The following is a 19,164-nucleotide window of genomic DNA, read 5'->3' on the forward strand; positions in this document are numbered from 1 at the left end:
CCTTGGGGCATCACGTAGCATCATCCTCCTGCTTCTCTAGCCTGGAGAAATGTTAAAAAAAAAAAAAAGGTTGAAAGATACCTTAAGGGGTATGTTTGAAAATTGTTGTGCCTGTTCTTGACTACCCAACTCAGTCATTTTCCAGTCTTAATCTAGATATGTGGAGACATAGCTTTTGGTAGCGTAAGTCTCAAATCTTAATGATGTCAGTCAAATTGATGCTAAAAGGTATTCTTCAGACCATCTTTTTCTCAGGCAAAAAAACCCAATTCACCTCAATCCTTGCAGAGTGTGATAATCGCCCTGAATCTTAGAAATAATACCTTGCATTTGATGTGGTTTTGATTGTACGTTTACTTTTGCACTTCCCTCCCCGCATCGTATTCCTTACACACGCACATTGTTCTAAGCAATTACAGCCTAAATGAACCTACTTCTCTCATCTTAGTAAAAGTTACGACTTTCACAAGTTAAAGGTGAAATATAGTTTGGTCCAATTCTGCTCTGTGCCAATGTATCTGTACACCTGTCGTATTGCATAAAAGCCATAAGAAAAACTTATATAAAATTTTGACATCCATTTTGTTTGCTATTATGGTTTGTCAGATGTTTCATTGCATCTTGGATGCACAAAAGTAAACAATTTTTAAAGAAAATGGGCTATTTGCGGTCATCTGCTGGAGACCTGCAGCCAAAACTTCATGTCATTTGTCAAGAAGATTTTTGCCGTCGCAGCAGAGGGAGCGGTGGAGCCCGGGGGAGCCTGGAGCAGGGCTGGGGAGAGGGTGAGGGCTGACAGCTGCAACTGTGGAATCCAAATGAGGAGAGAAGCCCAGTTACATCAGTCACTTCATTGCCTGGCCACTGGGACTTTGCAGTGGTTATTTGAAAGGCAAGAGAACACCTCAGGAGACCCAAACATTTGGATATGGAGGTTCAGATTGCTGGGATGTTCTGGGGCTGTGCAAGGAGCAGAGTGAGGGCTCTGATCCTGAGCTGATCATTGTGGGAGGGAAAAGTCAGGAGTTACACCAAAATAGGAGAGCAGTCTATTATAAAGATATTCCTGTTGTGTCCTTACTTTTCCCAGAGCAAAGATTTGCATAAATGCATATTCCAGTAAAGCTGTGGAGCATCTTAACAATATTGAAAGTGCAGGAAAGACTGTGAGACTTGAAACTAATCAGCAGGTTTCCACATCTTTTTGCTCTAAGGGTTTATAGCCCTAAAGAAACCCCACCCAAGAGTCCGTATTTTCCAGAGATCTCCCCAAATAACAGGGGTCAAGTTCCCTACCACACTTTGTTGCAATACTCCTACACAGCCAAACCTGATTTTATCGGTTCAGTGGAATTAATCACATATTCTCTATATAGAGTTCAGCAGAATTAATCACTTTGTATGGATTTTTCTATGAATGAGAAGGTATATTAATATACAGGCACCCAGTGAATATTACAGTTAGTAGTTTCCTGTTAACACAGCATCGCTTTGTCTCTTTGAGTAGGGATGACTAGCTTAAAAGAACATCTTTCATCTGTGTACATGGTTTACTGGGGGGCATTGCAGATTATTCTGAATAGAATATTTTTTTTTCACAGAAACAGAACTAAAAGGATAACACGAGAAATTGCATTCTCTAGTGCCTCCCAGTGCTTTGCATGTTCTCTTATTAAAAAAAAAAAAATCAGCTTTTGGCAGCATGGTGAGTTTAGTAATTGTAACTAATGTTGTTGTTTCTTTTTGTCTGTGCTTTAGGATGGAATGGGGAACCTGAGAATCACAGAAAAGGGTCTAAAGCTTGAAGGAGATTCCGAATTCTTGAAACCTCTCTACGCCAAAGAAATCCGGTCAAGACCAGTAAGTTGTTGGGAAAGGAATGAGCATGTTTCTGTAGCCCTAACTGTAAGAATCCATGTCAGAGGGGCGTAGTTATTGGATAAATAACTCTATACAAATGTAATGTTGAAGAGTGAGACAGTGGGTGGCCTTTGGGTACCTTCTCTGGATACTGCATCCTCTGGGCAAGGTTGATATACATGGGTTTAGTTTGTAGTTAAAATGCTTCCAGGACCTCTGAGATTGCACATTTTCTTTGTGTCTCCGTTTGAGATAAATCATAAAAAACCCTTGAGCACGAGACCTGCTGTTTCCAAGGCAGAGGGATGGCAGGCAGTTGTGCAATCCAGCTCACGCTTCATGAGTTACTGTTTTTCCACAGAGAGCAGAGAGGTGATGCCTTGGCACAAGGGCCTGATCTGTTGTTAGCTGGCACAATAGACCCATATTACGTGCTCAGTTCTGTTTCATGTTGTGTTTTAGAATTATGTGCAGTTAAAATTCAGTGCTGCTGAGAGAGACTGCTTGACAAAAGTGACAAGGGTGTTAACAACTGAAAATGAGAAAGAACCCAAGTGTGACTGAAATACCATTTTCATAGTAGCATTTCATTGACTGTCAGTGACTTTTGCTCTTTCTAATGCAGTTGTTTGTCCTGAGCGGCTTTAAAATAACTGAAACAATTATAGAGAATTTCCAAGATCCTTCTTAGATGTCATCTATCTTGTTTCCTGATCCAAAGTGTTAATTTGAGTCAGATACCAACCTTCCATTGTGATAACAATGGCAGATAGCTAATTAAATAAAGTTAATGTCCCTTTATCTCAGCATTTCAGTGGTCTTGTAGAAATTGGAACTTGTGGCATAATCAACGCAACATCCAATACAATATTCGATTTAATTATTGAAGGTTGTAACCTCTGTAAGATGCCTAGGAATTGATTTGAACAAGCATAATCATTTAGGAAGAAAAGTTAATGAGAAAACGTTCATATCTATAAATGTTTTCATCCCTGAATTAAAATGGAACTGTAGAACCTTGTGTGTCATACACTTTGTAACGGAAAGTGTGTGGGAAAGGTGCAGCACTCTGTTTGATAAATAGACTGACAAATTGCTACTTACATTTTTTTTCTCTAGTTAGGTTGCTGGGAGTAATATTTGATTAGTAAGAGGACTGAGAACCCCTTCTTCCTACTGGGGAGTTTACCACTTACATATGATCATATTGATCTACATTTTAATACAGCAGGGGGGACAAAAGGTGTCCCCCTCTTGAGGTTATGATGCTAGTTTCTACACCATAGAGAGTTTAATGAATGCGAGGAACAAGAAATAGAAGGTAAGACTTGTGTGTGTGTTCCTTGCTATACATCCTCCAGGCTGATTTTTGTTATTAGCCAGAGAAGGATCTAGTTGCAAGCCAGAAGGTCTGATCTCCAGCCTAGTGAGCTGGAGCATCCCTGCTGGCTTCAGCAGATGAGTCCTGGAGACTGTATTAACTATATAGTTGTATAAACCATGTGTATAATTTCTCTAGATTTCTCAGTGGAGTTAAACTGGAATAGCCTGTGCTGGCTTTCAGGTTGCTCACGATAAAGCTGGAGTTACTGCTGGGCTGGGAGCAACAGGGACAGCCCTACTGATTTCAGTCAGCTTCTGCTTTCTTGTGCTATGTGTGAATCTGACCTCTTACAAGCAAATGGAAGAGCTGCAGTCAATCAAAGGGTGATAGTTGCCAAATACTTAAAAATATTATTACATAATCAACACTATATTTTTTTAAAGAACCGTAGTATGACCCAGTATTCTCTTGGAAGGAAGCATACAAGCAATTCCTGAACTTGATGAATGTTGCTAAAATAAAGTACCAAACTCAGCACTCAGCAGTACAGATGAACATTCATACTAATTCCATAGTCATCTTCTCTGGGTTTTCAGAACTGCATAATGCAGCTTTAAATATGCAAAGTGTAACAGAAACAATATGACACATAACAGTAAAGAGCGTCCTAGAAATAAACTGACATATAATATTTTTCATATGTTTAATTAAACAACCTCTGAGTTGTGTACAGTACTAGATAATGATTTTATATGAAGTTCAAAAGACTTTCAGACACTTGTTGTTTATAGAAGACTTTTATTTAAAAAAAATTAATTTCACTGTTGTTCTGTGTAGCAGATGAAGGGTGTTGGTGCTGCGTGGAAATGGCAGGGGGAGAACTGCTTTTTGTGTAAGTGGCTGCAGTCCCGTGACCTCCATGGGTGGGTTTTCCCCCTTTTGTGTCTCTGCAGTGCTGCTCCCACGCTGCCCTGCTGTGGGCAGAGCTGGGCAATCCCTGCCAAAATATTTCTAAAACATGAATTGTGATCATTCTGGAAAGCCTGAATTTGTCACTGGTGCCTCTTCTCTGCATCTCTTAAGTCCCAGGAAGGTAATAAATAGATGTGCACACAGACTTGTGTTCCTAGGAGCTGTGTCTTCTGGTTTAAAGATAGTTTTGGATTTCCACTTCAAAGTGGATTTCTTTTCCAAATTAATTTGTCAGGAAGGGAAGACTAAAGTTTAGAGAGGCAGAAAAGCCTTCAAATGTCATCCCGAGAGACTGGCAGTGTAGGAACCTCTGAGGTCCTGTAATTTGTGCTGTAAAGAGCTCTCGTAGGTACTGTCCCCTTCATCACCTTCTGGACAGAGTGGTTTTATTTAGCTGTGCTCCTTTTAGGAGGTAACTCATTACAACTGACGTTACAATGAAGAAGAAGTGAATCTGTTGTACTGTGGGATGACAACCCAACAAAGGCATCTTCAGAAATGTTAGTAGAAGGATTGGTCCGAAGTGGTTTAGTCCCATGCCAGAGAAGTGGTCATTAAAATCACTGACACGAACAGGCTACTGAAAGCTGCTTCCAGCCAGTTTCTTTCTGCATCACTGCTGCCTCCTGTCTCAGGAATGACACCCTCCAGGCTCGCTTTACTTTTCCCTCACCCATTCCAGTGACCCCCCAAATCCCTCACTCTTCATATATTGAGAATCTATGTTCCTGTTGTTTCCCCTGCCTAGATCAGCAATACGAAGTTTGTCGTGCCTCCTGGATTAGGAGCCTATTTCTAAGCATCAGAGCTTGCAAATAAACATAACCTTGTTACTGCATGAGCCTAAAGCTTGTTTGGAGATTAATAAATAGTAACTGGTGGTAGCAGTGTTTGCAGCATTGTAGTCTTGCTTTCAAGAAATGAGATAAATGCATTCCCTTTTCCAGGAGTGATCAGAGCATCTTAAACTCCCAGCTGAACATATTGCACACTGCACAGTATTTTCCATGCCACTTGCATGGAACATGAGCATCTTGCTGCCTTTAATTAAGCAGTTAACTGGACCATGAAGTATTGCCTGTGTAAATAAAAGTGATTTGTACTGAGTCAAGAAGGTGCATTAGGAATCCTTGCATTTCTTTTGTTGCACATAAATTACGGAGATTATTAAAAATCGGAAGGGTCATCTATAAACCCATCTGTAGCTCAGCCACATTGTCACTGTTAAAATGTAGCTGTCTTTCTAACTGTTGTAATTTATTGCGGACTATCGTGTGAACCATCTGCTTGCTTGTAAATCAGAAAAACTTTGACTGAAAGTTGCACGCAGCAGCACAAATTGTTGATTTTAGGTGCTGGAAAGCAATGGCAACAGTTTTGTGGTCTTCAGTCTTCATTGCCTTAATTTGAATAGAAATTTAATAATGGAAATTTTTCTGCCTTTGTTGAGAAGAGCTTCTAATAAGCAGGTTGCTTGAAAATTTACAGTAAGCAAAGACTTAGGTTTCTTAGTGCAGCTGAGGTGTTTTGAAGCTTACCACAGCCAGGTCTGTAAGTTAAAAGCAGCAAGACAGAGACCAGGCAATGAGCATTTTCCATTCCGATAACAACAGAAATAAAATCCTGTGCTCTGATTATACAGGAAAATCAAGTGAATTACTTCTCTCAGGAGCTGTGTGACAACAAATGAGATGATAAGCTCAGCTTTAGAAAGCAGAGATAGACATTGCCATGATAGGATTAGGATGGTTTTGCCCTTTCAACATTCATTTCAAGTGCATAGACAGAAAAAAATAAACCTCAGTTTGCAAATGTTTACACCTGGGTTTAAAATTATTTACCCTGAATCCTTCTGAAGAAAGGAGTATGGATTTGCCTGACAAAGATTTTTTGCAGCATAAAGCTCTTGGCTAGGGTTCCCCCCGTTCAGCTCTTGCAGACTCTCCTGCTGATGGGTGGCTCTGGGAACACAGATCTAAACATGAGCACTGACCTTTCTTGTCTGTCCTCTGCTACCGGGGGGACCTCCAAGCTATTCTGTTGTTGTACAGGTACAAGTGATGGCAAAATTCACTGAACAGATTTTGAGGAGATTTCAAATGTCTTTTAAAAGAGATCTCTGTGTATCTAGGCGGTTTCATGGTGAAGGTCTGCATCCCATAATTTTTAATCAACTGGAAAAAGAATTTAAAAGAAGAATCCTAAACCTCAAAGAAAGAAGCCTGAGGTGAAGTACAGTGCCCTTTTTGTTTTCCTTTCTTTGGGTGATGTTAGAGGTCCCTATCCTGCTCCCGGTGGCAATGTGTCTCACTGAGAGCAGTGTGTTCGCTCAGAGCCTTGGAGCAACCCTGGTCTCATTTGAAGCTGTACAAAATAACGGGTGACTGCAGTGGAAGGAGGACTGGACCTGTCATTAACACTTGCTGGGATTCTGCAAGGGCATCTGTTTGGCCTAAAAAAAATTCCCAGTTGTGAATTAGGGCTAATAACTGCTGTTCCCTTTACTGGTGTTTAGCAAGTTCTCATCAGCATAAAAGCTAGACTGGCAAGTGCATAAAATGTGCTTGTCTGTACTTCTCATTTTCCCCAGCCAGTATTTGAATGATAGAAATTTTAAAGGCAGCTCTTAAGAGTGATAAATAATTATTTTGCCAATGTACTTGTCTCACTCTGTTCAGATCTGGAAGAAGAGTGGTATAATTTTAAAGGACAGAAGCCGGTCTGTAATGGATGTATTCTTTTGTATTATTTGCTCTGCAGGTCTACAAGCCTCAAAGCTAAAAATACGCACTGAAAAACAATAAACCGTGTATTTGGAAAAAACAACATGTGTCCACAATGGGGCATACCTGCCTCATGGCCATAAATACATGTTTATATCAAGATAAGATACTAGTTTGGATAAAAATGCAACATTCACCTGTGTGGAGAGGCAATGCAGATGGCAAGAGAATTGCAGCTTTGTATGATGCTCCAACGGTGCAGCAGAAATCTAGCTTTCAGTAAAGTCTCAGATAGCATGAAAGAATGATGTTATTTTTTGAGAAAGGAGGCAGAATAATTCCTGTTCTTCCTTTATCAGAGTTTACAGACCAATAAAAGGATATTGAATTAGTTCCTGATGATTTAGTCTAGCAAAGTGCTTGAGGATTTCAGCACGCTCACCGAAACCACCTCAGGGTGGAAATGAAGTTAGTCTCACCGTGCTGCTGTCACTTAGCAGTCCCTGTGCGCTCCCACCGCTTCTCTGGCCATTACTCCTCCCAGCGTTTACCTATTCCCTTAGTGACCGGTTCTCTTCAAAGAAGAGAGGAATTGGGGTTTTTTGCATGTTAGTATACAAATGAGGCTGTAAGAGCTTCTGTCAGCTCACAGAGATGTTGGTCCTCCTGCCTCTGGAGCAGTTCAGCTGCTGCTGTGGCTTCATCAGAAAAAACTCACACTGTCCGAGGTCAGCTTCTGAAGGGCGATGCTTCCTCTAACTGCATCTTCATAGCTTACTGCTTCTTGGTTGATTTTTGGCAGCAGATGTTAAAATATTGTTTAAAAGGCCCAATAATTAAAAAAAAAAAAAAAAAAAAAGAACAAGGTTGCTCCTGATGGCACAGCCAACAAAAGCAAGCTTCTGCCTGTCCATCTCATCTTCCCCCTATGGGGTTTGTTAAGCATTGGCTGTGGCACCGCTCCAAATACCTTGTCAGAGATTCTGTGTCAGTGTGCGTTTGCTATAAATGTCTCCTCAGTTTGGTCAGTTTGAGTCTTGCTTGCCCAACAGCTATCAACAGAGAGGAGCGCTGGCAGTCAGCGGAACAAGCAGTAAAAACAAACAGAAGTGGACGAGGCATCATATTGGCAGAAGCGCCCTGATGCACAGATACTGTTGCTATTGCCATCCAAAGCAGATTTGAGTCCACATATGGCAGTAGGCTGTGAGCGCCCAGTGGGGTTTATAAAATTGATATGCTTTCCTCTTAATAAATTTCATTTTTAAGCAATAAAATCCAGAGAGCTTACTGCAGACTGAACCTTGGTTGCCCCAGTGCTTTGGGGGCAGTTAGTGACTCCGTGATATTTCCAGTGTAATGAAAAGGTGGAAGTTTAAGTAAATTTTACAGCAACTGTGAAAACATTTCCCTCTAGCTTCATAGTAAAATTGGCCAGAAGTCTCTCCACTTTGAATTTTGAAGGAAATTTTGTAGGCTGGCTGAAGGAGCGCTTCCCATAACACCAGAATTAAATCTTGCTTTGTCTGTTCCCCGTTGTCTGTCTAACGAGCTGGTGCTGTGTGCCACATGCTGAGAGCACAACAGGGAGCTGAAGTATCCCACCAGCTGAAAAATCAGAGTATCCCAAAGAAGAGCAGGAGAGGAAACTCTGGAGTAAGCAAACTTTCTGAAATAACTCCACGAGTTGCATTTCAGAGCAAAGTCTCGTGGAGGCTGCCTATGGCATTTTGAAAAGGATTTCATTAAATGTTGCTAACTTGTCATAAACTCTCTTAAATGGAAGGGTAATGGCTCATAACATTTGTAAGCTTTTTAATTTCATGCAATATGAGCAGTGTAATCAGCACCTATTAAAGTCAATCAGCTGTGCCAAGTGGGCTACCTACCTAGGCTTTGTCTGTGTTTTCATCATGAGTACACCTCTGCACTAACTCTGGGAACAACAGGGTTGTACTTTCTTATCCTAACATTGGTGGAGATTTTGTGTCCAGAAAACCCGAGGTGGTCATTGCAGAAGTATCTGAACCCATAAACTGAATAACCACTTGATAGTCTGTCGTTTTCACCTTCTAGCTTGGGCCATGGAGATGATGCGGATTAATTAACAGCTCTGAAACCAAATAGGAAGGAGATGGAGAATTTCCTAAATTATCTCCCAGTTCCGTTGACTTTTTCCCTTTGACAGGTGAAATTTCTCTGCTTAAGCTGTTTGTGTAAGGAGAGAGGAGCTGTTCTGATCCGATTCCCTTCTCCTCTTTGTTTTAAACGTTTGCAGCTGGACTCTGCGGTCATAAAAACCAGTGATGTGCATCACAGCTCAAAGGGAGCCTCTGGGTTAGGGCTGGGTGCTCTCTGGTCTCTAAGCTTTTGCTTTGCAGCTTTACCGTGATCCCACAAATTGCTTGCAGTTCAGCTGTGAAGAGGACAATGGGGCTGAGTTTTGTGATGGGGCTGTATTTCCACAGAAATTTTGCAAATCAGCTAACATTGTGTTTTCGGCTGAGTCACGAGCCTTGAGACAGGAGTGCAGGCACTAGAACCTAAAAGAATAGAATAAGCATTTGATTTAGTTTATTCCCCCAAAAGGGAAAAGACGTGGAATTATTGATTTTAAAGTTGAAAAAAAAAATGGCTGAGCTGAATGAATCTGGCAGGCAGTTTCTTGCTTTCCTTGGACATGCCCTGCGTTCTAGCATCTGTTATTTCAGCTTCAGTTTGACATCTCAGACTTGCATGCTACCTCTATGAATCAAGTGGGAAGCTGCTGTGAAGCTCATTTTTCCTAATTACCCATTTATTGCAGCCTCCCAGTATTCCTACAAGCTTGTAAACCTTCAGGAGCTGAACATTGTCCTTATTTTTCTGTGTTTAATCTTATAATAATAATTTTTTAAAAAGCACAGGGGGTTTACTGGGGGTCTCATGAGTGTGGAGACATCAGTCACCCCTACTGATGATGGGTTTCCTGTTGCTTACTGGTATTGCTGGACAGGTATTGCTGTTAAAAGAGAAGCTCTGCTGGTACTTGACTACAGCTGACCTGAACCAACCCGTGGGACTGAACGCATTCGTAGAGTAGCCCTGAATTCTCAGTCCAAAAATTGATCCAAATTTCATCTTAACAAGCTGTAGCCTCAGAAGGAAATAAGCCTTACAAAACACCTGGAACTGCCCAGGGAAAGATGTGCAATCGTGTACTGCTGCATTGCGCTCTGTCGAGGGCAAAGGCTTTGAGTTTAAGGATTTACTATGTCTAGACATCGCTGCTGACAATCAGGATTCTGGCTGCTTTGGAAAGGCTGAAATATAAAATAAATTTTAAAAAAAGATTCTAAATGCTAAAAATGAAAAAGGAATAAAACTTTATACAGTACAGATAAAGAGAAGATAGAGACCAGTGTACAAAGGAAACACAAAAAGACAAATAGAAAGATCCAATTATAAAGAACAAGAATGTGTTTTCTGATATTTTTGAGAAGCCTCAAGAGGAGAGCTTTGTGTCTTCTTACCATAGGACAGCAAACACTTCTGCAACTCTTCTGCTGATCAAAACTGTTTCAGCAGCAAAGTCATGTATTTTGTAAGGCAGGCGTTGCCTGACAAGACAAGCTGTGCTGTCATTAGGAGGAGCAGGCACACACAACTGGTTTTACAGACTGTTCAGTGTGCGTGTTCTTTGATTTGCAACAGGAATGGAAAGCCAGACCTTCCAGGTTTCATTTACCAGTTGCTATGCCAGTAATAAAAGTTTATCTGATTGTTCTGTTTCTAAATGACAAATGTTGGATTTGGAGAAAGAAAAACGCAGGGTAAAACAAGAACAACTGGAAATTTGATCTTGTTCTTTTAGGGCAAATTGGTTGAGGCTCTTGGGAAAACCGAGTTGCTTCTTTTGAAAGAAAAAGTAAGATTTCTTTGGCTGTTAACATTTCCCTGACTGGAACATCTCTATACAGGAGCCGAGGCTTGGTGTGAGGAGTGCTGTGTCCTTGTGTGTGCTCCTTTGGGTAGATCATGTGCCCCAAGTATAGAGGAGTGTGTTGATAGCGCTGACAGATATTTTAAAATAAAAGCTGATATGGTAAAAAAATTATTCTTCTTGGGGGGGACAATTGTGAAGGAAAACAGTTTCCATTCTGCCCATTTTTTTGTTTGTTTGTTTCTTTTTTCATCTTTTAGTGCAGACTTTTGGTATAAAATGTCATGTGTCCATTGATTTCCTCTTGATTTGCTGTGATTCTGAGTCCAGTGAACTTTTTTGGTTTGCTTCCAGTCTGGCCTTAAAAGGTGGGATAAAGGAGCAGAGCTAAAGCATCCGTGTTTTTGTCTTCTCACCACTGAGGTTCCCCAGGTAGCGCTGCTGTCATCCACTTCCCCCAGAAACATCCCTTCTAAGGATAGAGAGACATCTTCCCTTGGAAAGTCCTTCTTTATGGTCTACAAGGGAAAGTTTTATTTGAAGTTTGATTTGTAAATCACTGTTTATGAAAATGGTGAGTAATTGCACAACAGGATTTGCATGGTATCTTAGTCAGTGCAGGATATTTTGTTGGATTTTTAATTTCTAGTCTAAAACTAGGCAATGAAAATTGCTTTTATGACCTAGGCTTTATCCTTTCTTTCCAGCTACAGCTTGATACTCTGCTTCTAGTTCTTTTTCTTCTTAAGCAAAACAATATACCATTCCATTGTCTCTCTCTTGGTTTAGACATCGGGCATTTAATGAAGAAAAGTGGTTAATGTCTGAGTTCTGCTTCTCTGCTAAGAAGCCAGCAGCAGCTGCGAAAGATTGCCAGTGGCACCATGAATGGGTGGCCACTGATTTAGACAGAAGTGTGCTGTTCACTGAATCATCCATATCACTCTTCACAGTGCCTGGAAAGTTTTCTTTTCCAAGTACGAATGCAAGCTGAGCCTTCCTCTTGGATGTGATCTGACAGGATTGCAGCCCAAGGCAGCACTGCTGAAGGATAAGATGTATTTTTTTCCAATGAGAAGCTTTGTAGGACATTGATATTTAAAAGCAGAGAAATAAATAAAATTACAGACAATCGGGTTGATTGAGGGGAGAAGGGAGGTCATTTGTCTGACAGAACAAGCATGTCTCTCCAGCTGGGCTTTTGGTTCTTTAACTGAAAGCTGTTTTCTTTCTTTTGATAAGGTTGATCTGGAAGAGGGTGAACTCATTGTTTTTCATGTCATTCTTTTTCCAGATATATTTTGCAGGTTAGAAGTACAAAGTGGGCATAGCTGTTCATCACCTTAGAGCAGCTGGTATTTTCCTTTAAGCAGATTCACTGATGTGTTGTACACACAGGTGAAGACACACAGTGAATCACCAAATAATCCAAAAGTACACTAATTGCTGTAAAAGGGCAAGAGTAAGTGATCAACCTGAACTGATTTAATAACTTGGTTTCCAAAGAGCCATGGTGGTAGGATAGTGGGTTGATGGGATGAACCTGAACACATTTCCTGTGGTTGAGTGTTCAGAGCTTGTCCCCTCCAGTTTTTTGCAGAACATCCTTCACTGCTTAGATGGAGTAAAGGCTAGTCAGGGCAATGGCACCGTATGTTGTCAATGCTGCTATGTTGAGAAGCACATTTTATTGTATATTTACCATTGCTTCAAGCCAAAATATTTTATCTGTATTGCTGCTATACTCTTGAAATCCCCAGCTCCTACTGCAAACGGACTTTTGTGATATATGTTTCCTTAAGATCCCAGCTGTTATTTATAAATGATGAACCTTGATGTTGGTACACAGTTGGGAGAGCAGCAGGCTTTTTGTTTCTCTCTGCAACATTATCTATTATGCAGCATTCTGGGAAGCGTAGCTTAGCTGAAGTAGAAAAAAACGGGAACATGCAGGCAGGACCCTTCCTGCGCTCTTCCCTGGTAGGAGCCACTGGTCGGGTGTCTTCACTGATCAGTTTTGTTCCTCCTTTTGTTTAAAACTGGAAACAGCTGGCCAGGCTGAGCCAACCTGCTGCTTGCCCAGAGAGTAATTGGGGGTCCTAGGCTTTTGTATGCCTCCCTGCACTGTATTTTACCTTCACACATCCTAATCTCTTTGGCTGCTTTTGCCATTACGCACCATGTCCCCAAACAACATTCCTGTCTTCTTCCAGGCATGGAAAAAGCATCTTCTGCTCTTTCTGTGAGCCTGACATCTCTTGAAATACCACTCCCAGCTCCCCAGGGGTGTTGGTTAGGGGTGTATTTTTGCTCATCAGCCCTGTACCATGGCAATACCCTGCGTTCCTCTCCTCTCATCACCCTGAAGCAGATAATCAAGACTGTCTGTTGAATGGCAGCCACAAGGTGCAGTCAAATCCCAACACAGAGCACCCTGTTCCTGCTCATGCGACTGTCCCACTGATCAGACATTTGCTGTCCTGCTATCTTTGTGGGTACCTGTGTTTGGTGTAGCAACATCCAGCAGCATTTAACGTCTTTCCTCCAGATCATTCCAATTTCATGTTACATGCGTGACTGCATCTGTGATTTTACCTTTTCAAGTGTACTGCTGCCATGGCTGTTAGACGTTCAGCCTCTCCAAGGCAGATGGAGGTTTGCAGTTCTTCCTCTCCAGGATGAGGAAACTAACTCACACGTGGAGTGTTGTGGCACCGCAGGTCAGAGTGTGGTCCCCGTGTTTATTCCTGTGGAGAAGCCTCTGTCTAGTGATGTCGACCAGCAGAGCATCCTCCATAAAGCTGAGCATTGATCATTTCAGCAGAAGAAAGAAAGTGGTTAGATAAAAGCAATTCAGAAACAGTCTGTGCAGATGTCTCTGTGACCCCATCACCCTGTATCTTCATTAAAACACATCAAATTACTTTGGTGTCAGAGGTTGGGTTTTGGGCCCAGCCTTTCTTTTCAGTCCTTCCTATTTTCCCATACATGCCCATACAGAGCTAACTGAGTATATTTCAACAATAAATATTCCCACAACAAGGCCAAAGTGTGGTTTTCATCAATCATTTTATAGCTGCTTGAAACCTGTCACACCGGTGTATGTGCTTATGGCAGCTCGGAAAAAAAAAATGCAGATGAACCACAAATAAAAGCAAGAATTTGAATGGAAAATCTGAATTTTCTATCACCAGGAATGGTCAGATTATCTTTCTTTGTGTCTTACAGTGGCAAGTGCACAGTCTCCAATGACTAAATAATTGCAGATCCAGTCAGTGAGATGATTATTCCCCTGAAGCTATTGAAAGGGAGAGCACACTGAGCCCTTCAGACCTGTTTCCTGATGCACAGACCCCTATTTGCCTATGGAGCACAGCAAACCTGAAGGACAGGTCTTGTGAAGAAGAGCCTTAGGACTGGAAAAAAAAAAGCCCAGAAACAGAAACACTTTGATTGCAGGAACATGTCTGGGCTGAACCTTGTCATTTCACAGGCCAGATGCATTGAAGAGAACTCTACTGGGTAATCACAGAAGTGAGGATGGCCTTCTGCGTCCTGCCTCCTAGCCGTAACCGGGCTGTAATATGGTTGCTTTTGCAGTGTAATTGCTTTCTCTGCAGGGCTTCTTCCTATTGATTCTGCTTGTGTGGATTTAAATTGTTTGCGGGTTGGAACTAGACTCAAGTTGGTCTGCGTCTCCGCTTTTCTGTGCTCGGCAGCTCACGTGACAGTTCTCTCTAAGAGATTTTGGTGATGTCTAGATAGCATCACTGCCTGGCCTGCGCGTGTGTATTTGATTTGAGGAGAGAGGCTGGATCAGATAAGTTCAGAACATCAATAAGTACGTGTATTTTGTTTGGTGACACTTGTTCAATTTGAATCTTTTTTTCCCAGGAAGCAGCTTGTGTTGTGTCATTTTTTTCAGCGTGCTGTGTAAATGCTCTGCATCTGCAACTGTCGAGGATGGTGCCATCCCATAGCAATGCCATCTGCTCGTTCACAAAGTGCTTTTTGCGTAGATAACAAATGTGAGGTGTTAGTCATAATTAGGCAAATCACATCCTGTGATCTGTGATTGATTTGATTTCTGTTGCTGGCTACCTCGCATATGTCTGTGTGTCCATAAGTATTGTCTGCGTACCAGCATACGGATGCAGATGAATCAGAGACTCCTGTATTCTTTTTCCCAATCTAGACAGATGGAAATGTTTTCCCTCCTTCTTATTAGCAGCAGCAGCTGAATTTCAGTAACACCAGGGGCCTCTGCTGGGATCTTGCTTGTGTTTTGTGCTGTACATGCATACGTAAGTTGGCATGGCCATTTATAATCTAATACAAGAAGTAAGCGATCCATGACATGCAGCAAAGGAAAGTTATAATTTCAAAGCAATGTTCAGAGATAGCCGTGTTATTAGCCTTCCTGGAGAAAAATATCAGGATATATAACTTGGTGTTATGCAGTGCAGTGACAGAATGCCTGAAAGGTGCCATGAGTGTTGCAGGACCCGTGTCTGTGCAGAATCAAACTGCTGGAAGATATTGCTGTGCCTTTCTGAGTATTATTAACTGCAGGTAATCTTTAACGTGTGTTCACCTCACTAACTGAGTGAGATCCTAATTGCTTCTGGTTGTACTGTGATCCAAGTAATGCTGATAATAAGAGAAAGTAACTCTGAAATTGCCAGTTTGGTATAATTTTAATATTGTCTTCAAATGCCTTTTATAGAGAGCAAGGTGTGATTTACCAGCAGTTTTAAAAGATGTTTAAGGCAGGTAGTAGGCATACCAGTAGGGCCATAAAAATGAAAACACTTGAACAGAGGTCTGCACGCTTGTCTGGAGGGAAAGTTACGAGCAGTGGAGTAGCTATATAGTTGGATGATTTAGAATATTTTAAACCTCAGCAGAGCTCTCTCCCTTTCTCTCCCTGTCTCCTGTGGTCCTGTGCCTATCTACAGTGTGTTCAGTTCAGCAGGAGATCTTGCACCACTGGAGTCTGACCATAACTGGGACAGCCCGAGTCCCGCTGCTGCAACACCTCCTATAGACAAGGATCAGATCGGCGTGAGCTGCCACTGAGCAGCTACTGCAGCTAGGTATTTCTGCAGAGAATTCAAGTAAATTGAAATGGTTAGTGAATAAATACATCGTTGATTTTTACTGGAAATAGTGATCAGTGTGCTGAGAACCTAGGACTGCTGCTTTCCTGTTTAAGAGTGTTACAGTTTCTCAAGTCCTGTTTGTACGAGGGAGATCCCTTCCCCAGTGATGTGAAGTTAGTCGACAGCGCACATTTGATCGTCTCTGGTACAACACCTGGGGCATTTTATAACATTTGTTTTTATCTGTTTGTTACCGATTCCATTCACAATTAGCTTTCATTCTGCTAGAAAAAGCCTACGCTGTAAAATCAGAAGTTTTACTAAAAAAGGGATTTTGTTACACGAACATCGTATTCAGCTGCTTGAAGGACACAAAGTCAAGATCAAAAGAGAGTCAGTGATTAAACAACAAAAAGTACATTCAAGTCATATTAAGGGGTGGTTTTGATCTAGCACCTAGGGCTTTAGCCACATAACTGATTTTTTTGTGCCAGAAGGCTTCTGGGCAAAATCCTCTTCTTGCTGTGGCGAGTTAGATCAGAAACAGGAGGAAGAGCTATTGGGTTCACTTCTGAAACAGAAACTGTTATGGTTGGCTTGCAAGTCTGGCCTGAAGTCTAGGCTTTCTGTTGACATAGACAAAGGCCAGGCAGCTGTTCCAAGCTGAATCTTGGGGACAGGGTTCACTAGATATTCCCGTGTTTGTCATCTTCAGAGCCAAGGATAGATGCTGTCTGTTTTGTCTGTTTGTTTTTCAGGAGGTGCACGACGTCTGTACAATGTTCTGGTGAGGTTTGCTGTGATGGCCATGCCAGTTGCTTGATCTCTGCAGCATCTGTTACCAATTCTGGAGTTTTTTTACCCGATTGTTTGCTCCCAACTCTCTGTTTTGTGGAAGCAGCTCTGAGCTTTTCCAGCATCAGGCGCTCCCCAGAGGAGTTTCTGTTCTCCAGGCCGGAGTGGGGTCAGGGCTGTTGTGTTGGACTGCGTGCTCACAGCATGTTCCGGAGAGCTTTGCTGTCAGGAAACTCTGCGTTTAGTGTCATGCAGTGAGAATATTACTAGTGCTTCCCTTTGAAGGATGAGTAAGTCATACCGGAACATGCAAAACTGGGTCAGGGATACTAATTTAAGCGTGTCTCTGTCAACTGACCAAAAATGACAGAGTAAAAGTTAAAAAGCCAGCTTTCCCGGCGGGTCTTGGGACATGCCTGACAACTGCAAAAATGAGCTTGCACACAGTGCTGTGTCCCAGGCTGATTGGACTTCAGGAAAGGAATATATTTGTTATAACCCACATGAATACTTCCCCTCTATCAGCAGCTCCTTAAGACAGCACTGGAGGGTGCAGGCAAGCGAAAGGGCTGGTTGTGGCTCCAGGCCAGGTGAAGGAGAGCTTTTGCTCTCATAGCGGGCTGGCTGCTTGCTTTACAAAAAACGAGCTTTTGCCCTCTGACAGTCCAGCAGTGTTTGCTTTCGGTAATGTCAGTGAGAGGTACAGTTGAGCAGGAAAATGGTGCCCTGAGTGGCTTCTCCATAGACTGTTCCTTGCCAACCTGGTTTATGCTTTAATATTTTAATTTTTCCTACTACTTTTTCAAACCTCCAGGAAATTCACCATTTCCATTATTTCCCCAAGCTTCACTTGCACCTACTGTGTAAAGTCTTTGAATCCAAAAGATCAAATCAGAGCTACTCCTTTTGACCATCCACATTACAAACACACTGACTGTGATGCATTATTTTAAAATTGCCTGTTAAAATTCAAAAGGATTTTCAAATATTTTTTAATAATTCCCTAAAGCAGACTAAGGACATCTGTTAAAGTACTGAATTGCCTTAAAGACAGCACTGGTTGGGATTGCTTCAGGTGCAAATTAGGGCTGTCAGTCAAAGTGCTTTTTTCTGTTTTAGTCTCTGATCTAGGAGTTTTTAGCAACTCTTCCGAAGCAAGCCAAAGACAGACAGACTGTGAGCTGTTAGGGTTGTTTTGCCATGTGTTTAACCTAGCAAACAATCAGTCGGTACCTTTTGTGAAGTCTTCTGTGTTTTACTGGATGTCTCACTGCTTAGTGAGGAAACAAGCTCTACTGTTTTGATTTTTTTTGTACTTTTCACATTCTTTGTTCTGCAGCATGTGTCCGACATTTTAATACATTGTGTAGCTGTGGCAACTTCTTTTGTGTGCCTACAAACATTTGCGTTATTGTTGAGCCATTGGGTCTGGTAATGAGGGGATGGAGTAGGAGGCAGAATGATGTATTTACTGTGCAGGATTTCCTGCAGAGGTGAATAGTGGATTCATGGTGGGCTGGAAGTAGATAACTGTCCCAAAGAGTCCTTAAGCCCTTAAAAGGTCCCAGCCTCACCTACCCTCAGAAATGGAGCTGCAGCCCAGCAGGGTGGGATCCTCCATCGGTGTCCTGCCAGGAAAATACCTGAAATAAATCAGAAGCAAACAGGAAAACATGCAGAAGGGAAAAAAAATGCATCCTACTCCCATTGATGTCTCTACCTCAGTTTCTCCAGCCAAATGATCAAAGGAACCACTGGAAAGAAAGAATAACATAAAATAGTGTTGGAAAGGAGGCGACTGCTGATTTAATTTGCCAAGTTGCGTAGGAAGTTAAATCAAAAGCTGTAGTTCAGTGCAGTGAGATGGGATGGCTAAGGTGGACGTGGACTGGGACTCTGCTAAGGCCACGCAGTTAATAGAGGGTTGTTGTAAAAAGGCTAAAGTCTTAACAGCTGAGTCTGGGCATCAAAAGCAAGTCAGTGGCAACATGTGGACTGGGAGCAGCATCTGTGAAGAGAGGTGCGGGAAAACCTTGTTGTGTTTGTGATGAGAGGAAGAAGAACAAATGACAGAGAAAGAGATTTCTCAGTACATCAGAGAGCATGCAGGCAGTGAAATATGATGGGTTATTGTGTGATCAGTGATATCAGATGTATTTTATCTCAAATGTGCTTTTCTGAAGAATTGGGTTCAACCTTTTGGAGAGAAACAGGTAGACGAAGAGAAAAATATTATTTTCCCTACTTCTGTGAACCTGAATTCTGAAAGAATACTTAATCCAGTTTTCCATTCAATTACATTTTCTTTGCATCAATCCCAAGAGTAAAATGTATTTATTTCTTTAATATTATTTATCTGGAAAGACTCAGAACTGGATTGTTGCATATACATCAGAAACGTGGAGTGCCTCGTACTTACAGTGTTATAATTAGAGTCAGACATGCTTATTAATTGCATGCTGATAT

The 19,164-nt window shown here is 41.7% G+C and overlaps 1 protein-coding gene across 1 annotated transcript in view; it reads left to right on the forward strand.

Annotated features, from left to right (window-relative positions):
* Positions 1 to 1,758: 1,758 nt before the first annotated feature.
* SGCD (sarcoglycan, delta (35kDa dystrophin-associated glycoprotein)) overlaps positions 1,759 to 19,164 on the forward strand; it is a gene marked incomplete at its 5' end in the record, with an annotated part of 70,063 nt that continues 52,657 nt past the window's right edge. The window contains one exon of the mRNA XM_010073201.1: positions 1,759 to 1,860. Coding sequence (XP_010071503.1) covers positions 1,759 to 1,860 — 102 coding nt within the window. The remainder of the gene's footprint in view (positions 1,861 to 19,164) is intronic.

The sequence above is a fragment of the Pterocles gutturalis genome, unplaced genomic scaffold (genome assembly GCF_000699245.1).
Source record: "Pterocles gutturalis isolate BGI_N339 unplaced genomic scaffold, ASM69924v1 scaffold4812, whole genome shotgun sequence".
Lineage (NCBI taxonomy): Eukaryota > Metazoa > Chordata > Aves > Pterocliformes > Pteroclidae > Pterocles > Pterocles gutturalis.